Source organism: Melanerpes formicivorus, unplaced genomic scaffold (assembly GCF_026170545.1).
Source record: "Melanerpes formicivorus ecotype bairdi unplaced genomic scaffold, bMelFor1.0.p_v2 SCAF_43, whole genome shotgun sequence".
NCBI lineage: Eukaryota > Metazoa > Chordata > Aves > Piciformes > Picidae > Melanerpes > Melanerpes formicivorus.
This window is the reverse complement of record NW_027142395.1, coordinates 4876394-4889055: the sequence shown is the minus strand read 5'-3', so window position 1 is coordinate 4889055 and position 12662 is coordinate 4876394. Positions and strand designations below refer to the sequence as shown.

General features: G+C 42.6%; 1 protein-coding gene across 1 annotated transcript in view; it reads right to left on the bottom strand.

The window, feature by feature from the left end:
- PRKCE (protein kinase C epsilon) overlaps nt 1–12662 on the bottom strand; it is a 350754-nt gene that overhangs the window by 244227 nt on the left and 93865 nt on the right. Inside the window, exon 2 of the mRNA XM_068158885.1 lies at nt 34–97. Within this exon, the coding sequence (XP_068014986.1) occupies nt 34–97 (64 nt within the window). The remainder of the gene's footprint in view (nt 1–33; nt 98–12662) is intronic.

Sequence of the window (12662 nt, the reverse complement as noted above, 5' to 3'; positions counted from 1 at the left end):
GAAAGAGTAAGATAAAATATTGACAGTCCCTACCTTCACCTGATGATCCTGAAAGGTCTATGATGACATACACTCTCCCTTCTGGCTCCAGGTCAATCTGTAACCAAGAGAATTAGAAGAAAACTTACAATGGCTCCCAAAGCAAATGACTTCACATGCATGAAACAAGTTTCTAACATTCATAAAGCCAGGTACACACAGGGCACGTAGGAAGTCTGCAGTTCACTGCCAATAGTCTCCTTTTGCAAAGAGGTGTTGAAGACCCTGTACATTCCTCAAAGTAAAAATGTGTGTGTCTTTAACAAACTTGGAAACCTTGAATTCAGGGAAAACTACAATTCAAGTACTTGAAGAACTGTTCTGCCATACGTGTGGAACACTATTTCCAAGGCAACAAGAAAGAAAGTAAAAAACTGGTAGCATTGAATAACTTTTAAAATGTAATTTATACAGAGCCCAGCTATGCAAATGTGAAAAATTACACTCATACAGTCATATCCCAGTGAAAACTGCTGGCTAAGTTGTCAGCCCGTGGATTGGACCATTACACTCTGAGCTGGGTTAGGAACTGCCTGGAGGGCCAGGCCCAGAGAGTGGTAGTGAACGGTGCCACATCCAGCTGGCGGCCAGTCACTAGTGGTGTCCCCCAGGGATCAGTGCTGGGCCCTGTCCTCTTCAACATCTTCATTGATGATCTGGATGAAGGGGTAGAGTCAGTCATCAGCAAGTTTGCAGATGACACAAAGTTAGGGGCAGATGTTAGTCAGTTAGAGGGTAGAAAGGCTCTGCAGAGGGACCTCGACCGACTGGACAGATGGGCAGAGTCCAATGGGATGGCATTCAACAAGTCCAAGTGCCGAGTGCTGCACTTTGGCTATGGCAATCCCATGCAGAGCTACAGGCTGGGGTCAGAGTGGCTGGAGAGCTCCCAAACAGAGAGGGACCTGGGGGTGCTGATCGACAGCCACCTGAATATGAGCCAGCAGTGTGCCCAGGTGGCCAAGAGGGCCAATGGCATCCTGGCCTGCATTAGGAATAGTGTGGCCAGCAGGAGCAGGGAGGTCATAGTGCCCCTGTACTCTGCTTTGGTTAGGCTGCACCTTGAGTACTGTGTCCAGTTCTGGGCCCCTCAGTTTAAGAAGGACATTGAGACACTTGAATGTGTCCAGAGAAGGGCAACAAGGCTGGTGAGAGGCCTTGAACACAAGCCCTATGAGAAGAGGCTAAGGGAGCTGGGATTGTTTAGCCTGGAGAAGAGGAGGCTCAGGGGAGACCTCATTGCCCTCTACAACTACCTGAAGGGTGGTTGTAGCCAGGAAGGGGTTGGCCTCTTCTCCCAGGCAACCAGCACCAGAACAAGGGGACACAGTCTCAATCTGCGCCAGGGGAGGTTTAGACTCGAGGTGAGGAGTAAGTTCTTCACCGAGCGAGTCATTCGTCATTGGAACGGGTTGCCCAGGGAGGTGGTTGAGTCATCGACCCTGGAGGCGTTCAAGGGGAGATTGGACGTGGCACTTGGTGCCATGGTCTAGTCATGGGGTCTGTGTTGATAGGTTGGACTCGATGATCCTCGAGGTCCTTTCCAACCTAAGTGATACTGTGATACTGTGATACTGTGAAAATGATCAGCTCTGGTCACAGAATGGGGGAAGTGAAGACATATACAGCTTGTACTGCAGGTCAACACATGTTTATAATACTCCCATTGTATCCTGACTGAAGCAAAGAAATTGCTTTGCCAAAGTCAAATGACACCGCGGTGCCTCGTAAGCCACCAACAACATAAGGGTATGGCACCAGGACAGAGTAAGATGATAATGAAGAGATCACTAATCTGTACTAATAACTTGGAAGACCCATCTGGTGGTCTTTGCAAATTAGCAAGTAAATGAGGAAATGAAGGAGATATCAAAACATCCAGCCTATGTCATGCTTTGCCTACCTATGTTCAGCAAGCAGCTTCATGATGCCACTTTTTTTGATTCCAAGTTTCTCTCATCACCTGAGAAGGCCTTTAAAAGAGAAGCATCTCTGCCACTTCCCTCTTTTGGGCCACAGCTGCCAAATGCATCAGGGTGATGCAAAGTCCTCCCTCTATGAACCAGTTTCTCACGAAAATAACCTTTCTGTGCCATTTAAGAGCAAGCCAGTAGAGGAGTTCACAGGTCTGGCTGATGTCATCATCTCAACAGATCAAGAAAATGATCTCAGCAGCTGTATTATAAATAGACAAGGCAGGAAATAGGTGCTAGCAATGCCAGGAGTTACTCAGAAGAGAGGAAAATGCATGTGTGTTTGAGTGCTTTTTCATAAATAAAGCATTGAGTATTAAGTGAAGACACTTTTGAAAATTTCTGAACTGGCAGCCTGAGTTTTGTGGGTGAGTTTTGTGGGGTTTTGTTTCATTGGGTGTTGTTTGTTGTTTATTTTTTCCCCCTAAATAAAGCTACTGATCTTGAAATACTGCTCCTCTCCCTCTGCAGCTTTTAAATACAAAAAATATTTGTAGATCAGAGGCACAGGTGCATGAGTAGACTTTGATGTCTGCGCTGAGGGAGGCTTTTGAAAACTGCTGTAGCACTCACCAGATGGCTGTATTAAAGACAGGCATGTCTAATGCTCTGTTTATATCAGCACTATATACTGTTTGGTTAAGCTTTCAGTAAAATACTTTATGCAGTTCAAATCCCAGCGTGCACATACACATGAAAAACCCAATACTATCTCTGCAGAAGAATCAGATGTGTAGAAGAGATAGTGACCATCATCACAAAATCTCTGTTCTGCCCATTTAAGTACAAACACCATTGGAGACAACTTGGGAAAAGACTAACACCAAGTTTCCATTACCCATCAAGTGGACCGTTTGCACTACACATTTATTAGAAATGTTGTTTACTAATCTCAAATCAGAATTTTTTGGCCAATGCTCTAAGGAGAATGAACTACTTATGAAAGGGAGTCACTTTTGCAAGAAAGTATGTTTCAGCCCTAAAATATTCTAATACCAGTGAGAATTAAATGGAGGTATTTGTAGGTTTATAAAATACCCATGTCTCATTTCATTGAGTACCTGTGCTGCCAGTCTTACGAGTCACAGGAATTGGTACTTTTTTCCAGAAGTTCAGCTTCCTCAGCTGACCTTACATATAAAATGAACACCTCCAAAAAAGCAGAATTCCCTGAACTGAGACGAATCCTTCCTTTGCTCTCTGGTCTTTCATGTATCAAAGCAAGTATGGAACAAAAAAAGACAGATTAAATTCTATTTATCCATAAACCATTTCTAATGTAATGCCTAGAAAAACAATTATATAAATACCTCCAAAACAGGCTGATTACTAGAATCTAGACTGCATGTCTCTTCTTTCACTCTGTACATTAAACTCCATTTAGAAGAAGGTGGAGCCTATGCTATGTCATTTTATAAATACATAATAAATGATACATATAGCACAATCTAAAGTTTTCATTATTTTTTCACTAAAAGCCCTGAAAGTTACTACATGTGAAATGCCCTTAGACATGTGTAACCAGAAACAGAATGACTGGCCAAATCCAGCAGAATATAACAGACATCCTTGAATACAATGGAAACAGCCTGACCACAGCAATTCTGATTCTGACCCTTCGCTTTGTCTAGAAATAACCTCCCTCTGAATGCATTCACATGCAGAGAGACATCATGAGGAGTTACCTGAAAAGACACAACTGTTCAAGAGGACAAGAGGGAACAACATGAGATGCAAACTAGAGAAAGGAGTTGAGATAAGGGAAGCTTTTAACAAGACACATTGCAAAACACATGCCTTGAGCAGACACAGGACATTTTCTACATGCCACAAAAGATGTAACAACTGTAACTGAGCACAATGTTTGATCACCAAAGTATTGTATCCTGTTACTAGCCCATGCCATTTTGGTGACTTTGGTTAAAATCCAGAGTTTAAATAAGTGCAAGTAAGATTAATTGTAAAGGTACTTCAAACAACTTCTGTATTGCTAAAATAATCCTTATGTGGCAGCATATTGAGATGAGTACAAGAGTTGTTGGAATGCAGCACAAATCTTGAAAAACTCCAGGCATGAATCGAGTATATTAGGAGCCCTTTTTGGGGAACAAAAGGCAACTATCCATAAAATCAGACATACTTTCAGAGAGAAAAACCTCTGTTGAAAGCATGGCAAAGTTTCAGCATATTGAAGGCATTAAATAGTTTCACAGTCATTAATGGATTTTATTTTCAACACTCTTGTGAGACAGTTCCCCATCTGCAGAATGCGATATTCCCAAAGGCACAAGCTACACTAAACGACTTGCCAGAAAATCATACAAGAAATTTATGGTTAATCATGAACCAAACCTCAGTCTCTGAAAACCCAGAACGACCACTTGGACCATTTCTCCTAGTCCTCAATTAAGCTATACTTTACCAAGCAATACCCATCCTGTTTTTCTGCAATATCAGCTATCTCCAACAACACATAATTTCCTTTATTTCCCATTCAGATAATACTCATCAGGAAAAACAGTATCAAGCAACAAATTGCTTAAGTATTTCTCTGCAGCATTTCCAAAGCATCACAATTTTTTGACAGCTGTGGAGCAACAAAAAATTTCATTGAGCTATGCAGAGGTTTGTGAAAATAGTTCAGCTTTTCAGTAAGGTTTTCTTTTTTGCAACCTTTGAACTCCTAAAATGTTCTGAAAAACTGACTCCAGAGATCATCTAGAAGCTTCCCATTTTCCTCCTCTCAGGTCCAAGACTTAATTCCCACTCCATCTTAACCACAAATAAAGTTTTCCAGAGAGTGCGAGTACCAGAGATGGACAGCTTTTAGAGGCTGGACAGAGATTAATACAAGGTAAGTTTATCTCATTCCATAGGCCTGCTGAATATCTTATATTTTGAGCACAAGCTTGTTTCTCTTCTCTTCTGGGCTTCTGGCTTCTCCATCCTTGTATGCTTCTTGACTAATCTTCTGTTTGGACTATAAGGTATTGCGGGTAGAGACGTAACTGGGGCTAGCTGTAATACACAGCCGTCTGGGCCCTTTCGTATCCAGAGGGGGGTAAGAGAGATCAATTTTGTACAAGGGGTTCACTGTACTGCTAAATTGTAAATTCATGTGTGTGTGTGTATATATGTATATGCTAATTGTCTTTTATACTTTTATATTTAGACTGCTTTTGTAAATGCAATTTCATTTTACTTCCAAAATTCTGAGTGTGGTAAATTTGCTCTTTGGGGTAAACTTCCAAATTGTTGGGGGGGTCTAATCCACCCCACCACAAAAATTCAGACAGAATTTTCTTAGACTGAGATTTTTCTATGGAAACCACACATTCTCTCTAATCTTATAGGGATGAGGAAGATTAGAATATGTTTTGCTTCATATTTGAATATGAAGATTTTACATTCTTGACCACTGTACAGCCTGAATCATCACATCAACACGTTGGAGAGGTTTTTCAGCAGAGAGATGTCGCATGCTTTATAGAACAAATGGAGACCTGCTGTAAACAAGTTATAAACTGCTATCTTTAGTGGCTCAGCTCCCCATTACTGTGCGTTTTTATTTGACTATAACAGAACTCATCAGCCACCTATGTTTCAAGACAAGAACATTATCAAAGATTAGGTGCACTGTGCTCATGTAAATACCACCATGTTTCTTGAGAGACCATTAGTCATTGACCTAAATCTCAGATATTAAATAAATAATAATGACTAGACACATGCATTTTCCATAACAGAACTTCCTAATAGCACAGAAGTTGAGTAATTTCTAATCTTGATGTCTCTTAGCAAGACAGTATATGAAATACAGCAAAAACCCTTCAGCATGAAAGCTGTTTATCATTTTGGCAAAAGTATAAAGCTAAACAGACTATGTAAGCAACATAAACAGAAAGAAATAAATCATAAAACCTGCTTTGCACCTCTTGTTGTGATATTCTAGGATTAACTGATATTTGGATAGCTTAAAGTATAAACCTCTAAGCACATGATCTATCACTGCAGATGGTTGAGTCATGAAGGACTTAAGAAGTCAGTATATATTAATCCTTACCGAGCACAACATAGAATCATAGAATCAATAAGGTTAGAAAAGACCTCAGAGATCATCAAGTCCAACCTATCACCCAACACCTCATGACTACTAAATCATGGCTCCAAGTGCCACATCCAATCCCCTCTTGAACACCTCCAGTGATGGTGACTCCATAGTTTCATAGTTTCATAGTTTCATTCAGGGTTGGAAGGGACCACAAGGATCATCTAGTTCCAACCCCCCTGCCATGGGCAGGGACACCCCACAATACATCAGGCTGGACAGAGCCTCATCCAGCCTGCTCTTAAACACCCCCAGGGACGGGGCCTCGACCACCTCCCTGGACAACCCATTCCAGGGTTTCACCACTCTCATGGTGAAGAACCTCCTCCTCACATCCAGCCTGAATCTCCCCACCTCCAGCTTCATTCCATTCCCCCTAGTCCTATCACTACCTGATATCCTGAGAAGTCCTTCCCCAGCCTTCCTGGAGGCCCCCTTCAGATACTGGAAGGCGACAATTAGGTCACCTCGGAGCCTTCTCTTCTGCAGACTGTACAGCCCCAACTCCTTCAGTCTGTCCTCATAGGAGAGGTGCTCCAGCCCTCTGATCATCCTCGTGGCCCTTCTCTGGACACGTTCCAGCACCTCCACATCCCTCCACCACCTCCCTGGGCAGCACATCCCAATGGCAAATCTCTGTGAAGAATTTCTTTCTAATATCCAGCCTAAACCTTCTCTGGTACAGCTTGAGACTGTGTCCTCTTGTTCTGGTGCTGGTTGCCTGGGAGAAGAGACCAACCCCCTCCTGGCTACAACCTGCCTTCAGGCAGTTGTAGACAGCAAGAAGGTCTCCCCTGAGCCTCCTCTTCTCCAGGCTAAACAACCCCAGCTCCCTCAGCCTCTCTTCACAGGGCTGTGCTCCAAACCCCTCCCCAGCCTCGTTGCCGTTCTCTGGACACCTTCAAGAGTCTCAATGTCCTTCTTAAACTGAGGGGCCCAGAACTGGACATAGGACTCAAGGTATGGCGTAACCACTGCTGAGTACAGGGCAGAATGACTTCCCTGCTCCTGCTGGCCACACTATTCCTGATCCAGGCCAGGATGCCATTGGCCACCTGGGCACACATAACAGAAAGTTTGTCTTTGAACACACAAATTCTCTGAAAGGAGGAGGGAAGGGATTGTGTTTGAAGAGGTGATATCTGCAGATGCTGGGGTTGTTACATCATCTGTTTTGAGGAACATTTACTTCTCCACCACTGAAAAAATATTTCCATTAAAATGCTGAAGAAACTCAGAACAGGTGCAATCTAACAGAAAATTACTAAAGACAGTTTCTGCTGTTTTATTGTTCTTTAACTACAAGATAATAGACTATCTTATTTTAACTTATTTAATAGAAAATAAAACATTAATAGTGACACTTTTCAATACAGTCAAAATGACTGCAGATGAAATAATGAAAAAAAATCCAAAACGACCATCATTACTAGAACAGAAGCAAACTCTTGATCACAAAAGCTAGAGGTAAGACTAATGTTGAAAACTTCTCACAGCATTCGTGCCCGAGTCCCTAGAAATCTCATCTAAAACAGATAGCTTTGCAATAGGCTCTGTGAGGTCAGCAAACTCAAAGAATCATAGAATAGTTCATGTTGGAATGGACCTGAGAAATTTTTATTTAAAAATATTATCTGGAAATGAATAGATTCCACATGTCACATCATTAATTACATGAGGTAAACGTGACTTTTAAAAAAGCTGCCCAGAAATCATGTTGAGAAAACTTCCCTCTGATGTCTGTTTACTGCTGTGATTTTTTTTGTACCACAACCTCTTGCTCTTCTGGACAAAGCAAGCAGGTCCCTGTCAGAGCCAGTGCACTGCTACAAAGTTCACAAATCTGCCTTTCATTATGAATGTTACATATTTGATTATTGTAATTACAGACAAACATAACACAGCTTGCTGCATTGCAATTGACCACAACGATACATATAAAAGTTAGGACATTTTGGCTGCAGGGGATTCTATCATTTATGTATTCACACTCATACATGCCAAAAAAACATCAAACATTTTGCATGACCTACAGAAAAGATCAAACACTTTCCAGTGCCAGACACATGCACAGACATAATACAGAACAGAAGCAGCCAGGGATAAACAAGATTCAGCTGAAATAACCACAGTATTCCACAATCAATTCTAAACCAAGAATCCTTCCATTGCTTAATATAGCATATGCTAATATTCAGCCTCAGTGTTCTGACTCACATATGATATGTCTTTGATCTTCCATGATCTAATGTACCTAAGGCCTCCCAATTTTAATGCACAGCAACACACAAGTAACTTTGTGCACAAGCATCCACATCTCTATACTCAGAGGTTAAGTACTCAAGTATTACAGGGAGGAACAAATTTTATGGACCACTGTACTGTGACTAGGGTGCTCATGTTTAATTTTCTGTCAGAGTCCAGAAAGTGAATTTGGACAGATGACTATATTTACATGCCACAAGACAGCAGAGTAGTACAAATGGCTGCAAATGCATGAAGCTACATGACCACAGCACATCACTGCACAAACCCAAGCTTCTGACTTCTTGATCTGAAAAAGGTGTGGTAATTTCAGGCTATGCCTAGAAAGTTTTCCATAGATCTGGAACAGAAAGTGGTAGAATATAAATAAATTACTCATGACAGATGAGCTGGCTAAGCCACTCTCCATCATTTTTCAGCAGTCCTGGCTCACTGGAGAGGTCCCAGAAGACTGGAAGCTGGCCAACATGGTGCCCATCCATAAGAAGGGCTGGTTGGATGAGCCAGGGAATTATAGGCCTGTCAGCCTGACCTCAGTGCCAGGCAAGATCATGGAACAGGTCATCTTGAGTGCAATCACACAGCACTTCCAGGATGGCCAAGGGATCAGGCCCAGCCAGCATGGATTTAGGAAGGGCAGGTCCTGCCTGACCAACCTGATCTCCTTCTATGATCAGGTGACCTGCCTGGTGGATGTGGGGAGGCCTGTTGATGTAGTCTACCTGGACATCAGCAAGGCCTTTGACACCATCCCCCATAGCAAACTCCTGGCCAAGCTGTCAGCCCCTGGCTTGGATGGGAGCACACTGCATTGGGTTAGGAACTGGCTGGAGGGCCGAGCCCAGAGAGTGGTGGTGAATGGTGCCACATCCAGCTGGTGGCCAGTCAGTAGTGGTGTGCCCCAGGGATCAGTGCTGGGCCCCATCCTCTTTAACATCTTCATTGACGATCTGGATGAGGGCATTGAGTCCATCATCAGTAAATTTGCTGACAACACCAAGCTGGGGGCAGGAGTTGATCTGCTGGAGGGTAGAGAGGCTCTGCAGAGGGACCTCGACAGGCTGGACAGATGGGCAGAATCCAACGGCATGAGATTGAACATATCCAAGTGCCGGGTTCTGCACATTGGCCACAACAACCCCATGCAGTGCTACAGGCTGGGGTCAGAGTGGCTGGAGAGCAGCCAGGTGGAGAGGGACCTGGGGGTACTAGTCGATGGTAGGCTGAGCATGAGCCTGCAGTGTGCCCAGGCAGCCAAGAGGGCCAATGGCATCCTGGCCTGCATCAAGAACAGTGTGGCCAGCAGGAGCAGGGAGGTCATTCTGCCCCTGTACACTGCACTGGTTAGGCCACACCTCGAGTCCTGTGTCCAGTTCTGGGCCCCTCAGTTTAGGAAGGATGTTGACTTGCTGGAGTGTGTCCAGAGAAGGGCAATGAAGTTGGTGAGGAGTTTGGAACACAAGACCTATGAGGAGAGACTGAGGGAGCTGGGGTTGCTTAGCCTGGAGAGGAGGAGATTCAGGGATGACCTTATTGCTCTCTACAACTACCTGAAGGGAGGTTGTAGACAGGCAGAGGTTGGTCTCTTCTCCCAGGCACCCAGCACCAAAACAAGAGGACACAGTCTCAGGCTGCGCCAGGGGAGGTTCAGGTTGGATGTTAGGAAGAAGTTCTATACAGAGAGAGTGATTGCGCTATGGAATGGGCTGCCCAGGGAGGTGGTGGAGTCACCATCATTGGAGGTGTTCAGGAGGAGACTTGATGGGGTGCTTGGTGTCATGGGTTAGTTGTTTAGGTGGGTTGGATTGGTTGATGGGTTGGACACGATGATCTTGAAGGTCTCTTCCAACCTGATGATGATGATGATGATGATGATGATTATTATAACATGAAGTACTATGTATAAGACCTTGGTTTGGTTGAACAACACTCAACTAGACTTGTTGAGTGAAAGGACAGTAAATCTATCTACAAAACAACAGTCCACATAAAGCCACCCTCTTGACATATCTGCTAAATACATTTCAAGAAGGAAAAGAAACTTTTCAGAGCACAATTCTTCCCCAACCAGATGGTTATTTGATTTAAGAATAAAGGAACTGCATCATGTGGTAAGATGTGACCTGTAAGCACTGCAAGGCTTCTCAAAATCTATTCTTTAAAGCATTAGTGCAGTGGCACTCTTCACAGGGAAATCATTAGTTGTCACAAAATACTTAAAACACATTTATCATCTTAGCTTATGTACATTTTTTAAGGTCATGCTACAGAACTGAATCTAGAGTTACCTGAACAGAGAATCAGGACTGCAAATAATGGTTAGCCGATAACTACATGTTAAAAACTAATAGATGCCAAAGCACCTTGTTAGATCACAACTTCAAATAACTACTTGCTCATTTGCCCAAGCAAAACTCCTAGTTGACACATTTGTTCAGTCTCAGAAATCACCCAAAGTGATGATTTAACCAGAGTTATTTGGAGTTTCTCTTAAATTCCAAGAGTACTTCCTTTGCAACACTTTTGACAATCACCATGAAATGGGTATCTGGATAACAGTAGCAACATGGATAAGCAGAAGACACAAGGACTGGCTGGTACTTTTCCTGGCCATACACACCAGTTTTGGTGCACTTCATACACTTTTCTGTATTTACTTAAGTAACTTCCATATTTCCTTAATTCCCTTAAATAAGTCTTACTGTGAGATGTCACAGAATCACAGAATCACCCAGGCTGGAAGAGACCTTAAAGATCATCAAGCCCAACCTGTCACCACAGTCCTCATGACTAAACCACGACACCAAGTGCCATGTCCAATCCCCTCCTGAACATCTCCAGGGATGGTGACTCCACCACCTCCCTGGGCAGCACATTCCAATGGGCAATTACTCTTTCTGCGAAGAACTTTCTCCTCACCTCCAGCGTAAACTTCCCCTGGAGCAGCTTGAGACTGTATCCTCTTGCTCTGGGCAGCCTTTCAAATAAGAAAGGCTTTTCTCCATTTGTATTCAGGATAGAAATTAATCCTCCATTAGGAAGGAAACAGCTTGATTCAATATTCTACAAATGGACAAACTGTATATTGATGACACTTGCTGGAACTTTTAAGTAGCATGCTGATGCTTGACATCAGCATCAGCTGCAAGCCAGAATTCAGCAGCAGCAGCAGCAAAATTCTGGTTGGTAAATTCTCTCATTTTGTCAATTTGATTTAGATATGAATGAGACTCCCTTTCCCCATACCTCCTGAGTAAGGTGGCTAAAATTACAGAATATGCCCTGGAGTTGTGCCCAGAAACATCTCTGATCCCAGGAACTGGCTACTAATTACTAAGCTCTTTCCCCCAAAATTTCCAAAAAATCAACAACATCTTGGTTTAAGAAATATCCCCAGATGCTACCAAGATTTGCCTGAAAATTCTCAGGAATTCAGGATTCTCCTTTCTATGCAAAACTTGCCTTTTAACATGACAAAATCTCCATTTAACTTTGCAGTTTACCTTACTGTATGCTTTGTCAAATTTAGGCTGACAATCAACCTGTCAGCACTGCTGAACACTGAGTCACCACATACAATGATCAACGTTTCTGTCTGAAGTTTCACCTTGGCATCCAAGGACAAAGACAAACGTGACAGGGCTGAGCTCTTAACTACTCAGACAGCTGCAAAGTGGAGCAGTTCTGCAGATTACCACCAGAGAGGAGACAAGGAACACCACTTCAGGTACAGAAAACTTGAAGAACGCTGATGAAGTAACATAATATATGGCCTGAAATTTCTTCAGTTAAAGACCACAAATGAATGAGAACAAAGAACCTAGGAATGAGTGACTATCATGGGAATGTACAGAGACAAAAGTTATATATGCAGCTCAATAGTGACATGAAGTTTTGATAAGCAAATAAAAAGCATTAAAATAATATTTCAAGAACAAGGCTATGATAAAATGACTCTAAAATTGCTGAATTTTATTTTGGAAACAGTGTCATACCCTCATTTTTTTAAAACCTCATTCTTAAACCCTAGAATGCTTCTCATTACTATTTCAGCTGTCCTGCTAGGTCAAAAGATCAGGTGGTTGTTTTTTTTTTTTTTTCTAGCTCAAGGTCTAAGCTTTAAAAAAATAATAACTGTTTAAAATAGTTTTTTAATCAAGGCACAAAAGGTGGTAACTGAAGAAGTTTTATTATTCATCCAGGGGATTGCAGTAAGATGTCTGTGTTTACATACCCATGTTCAGTAACTTTAGTGCCATTTTTAAAAGTGCATCTTC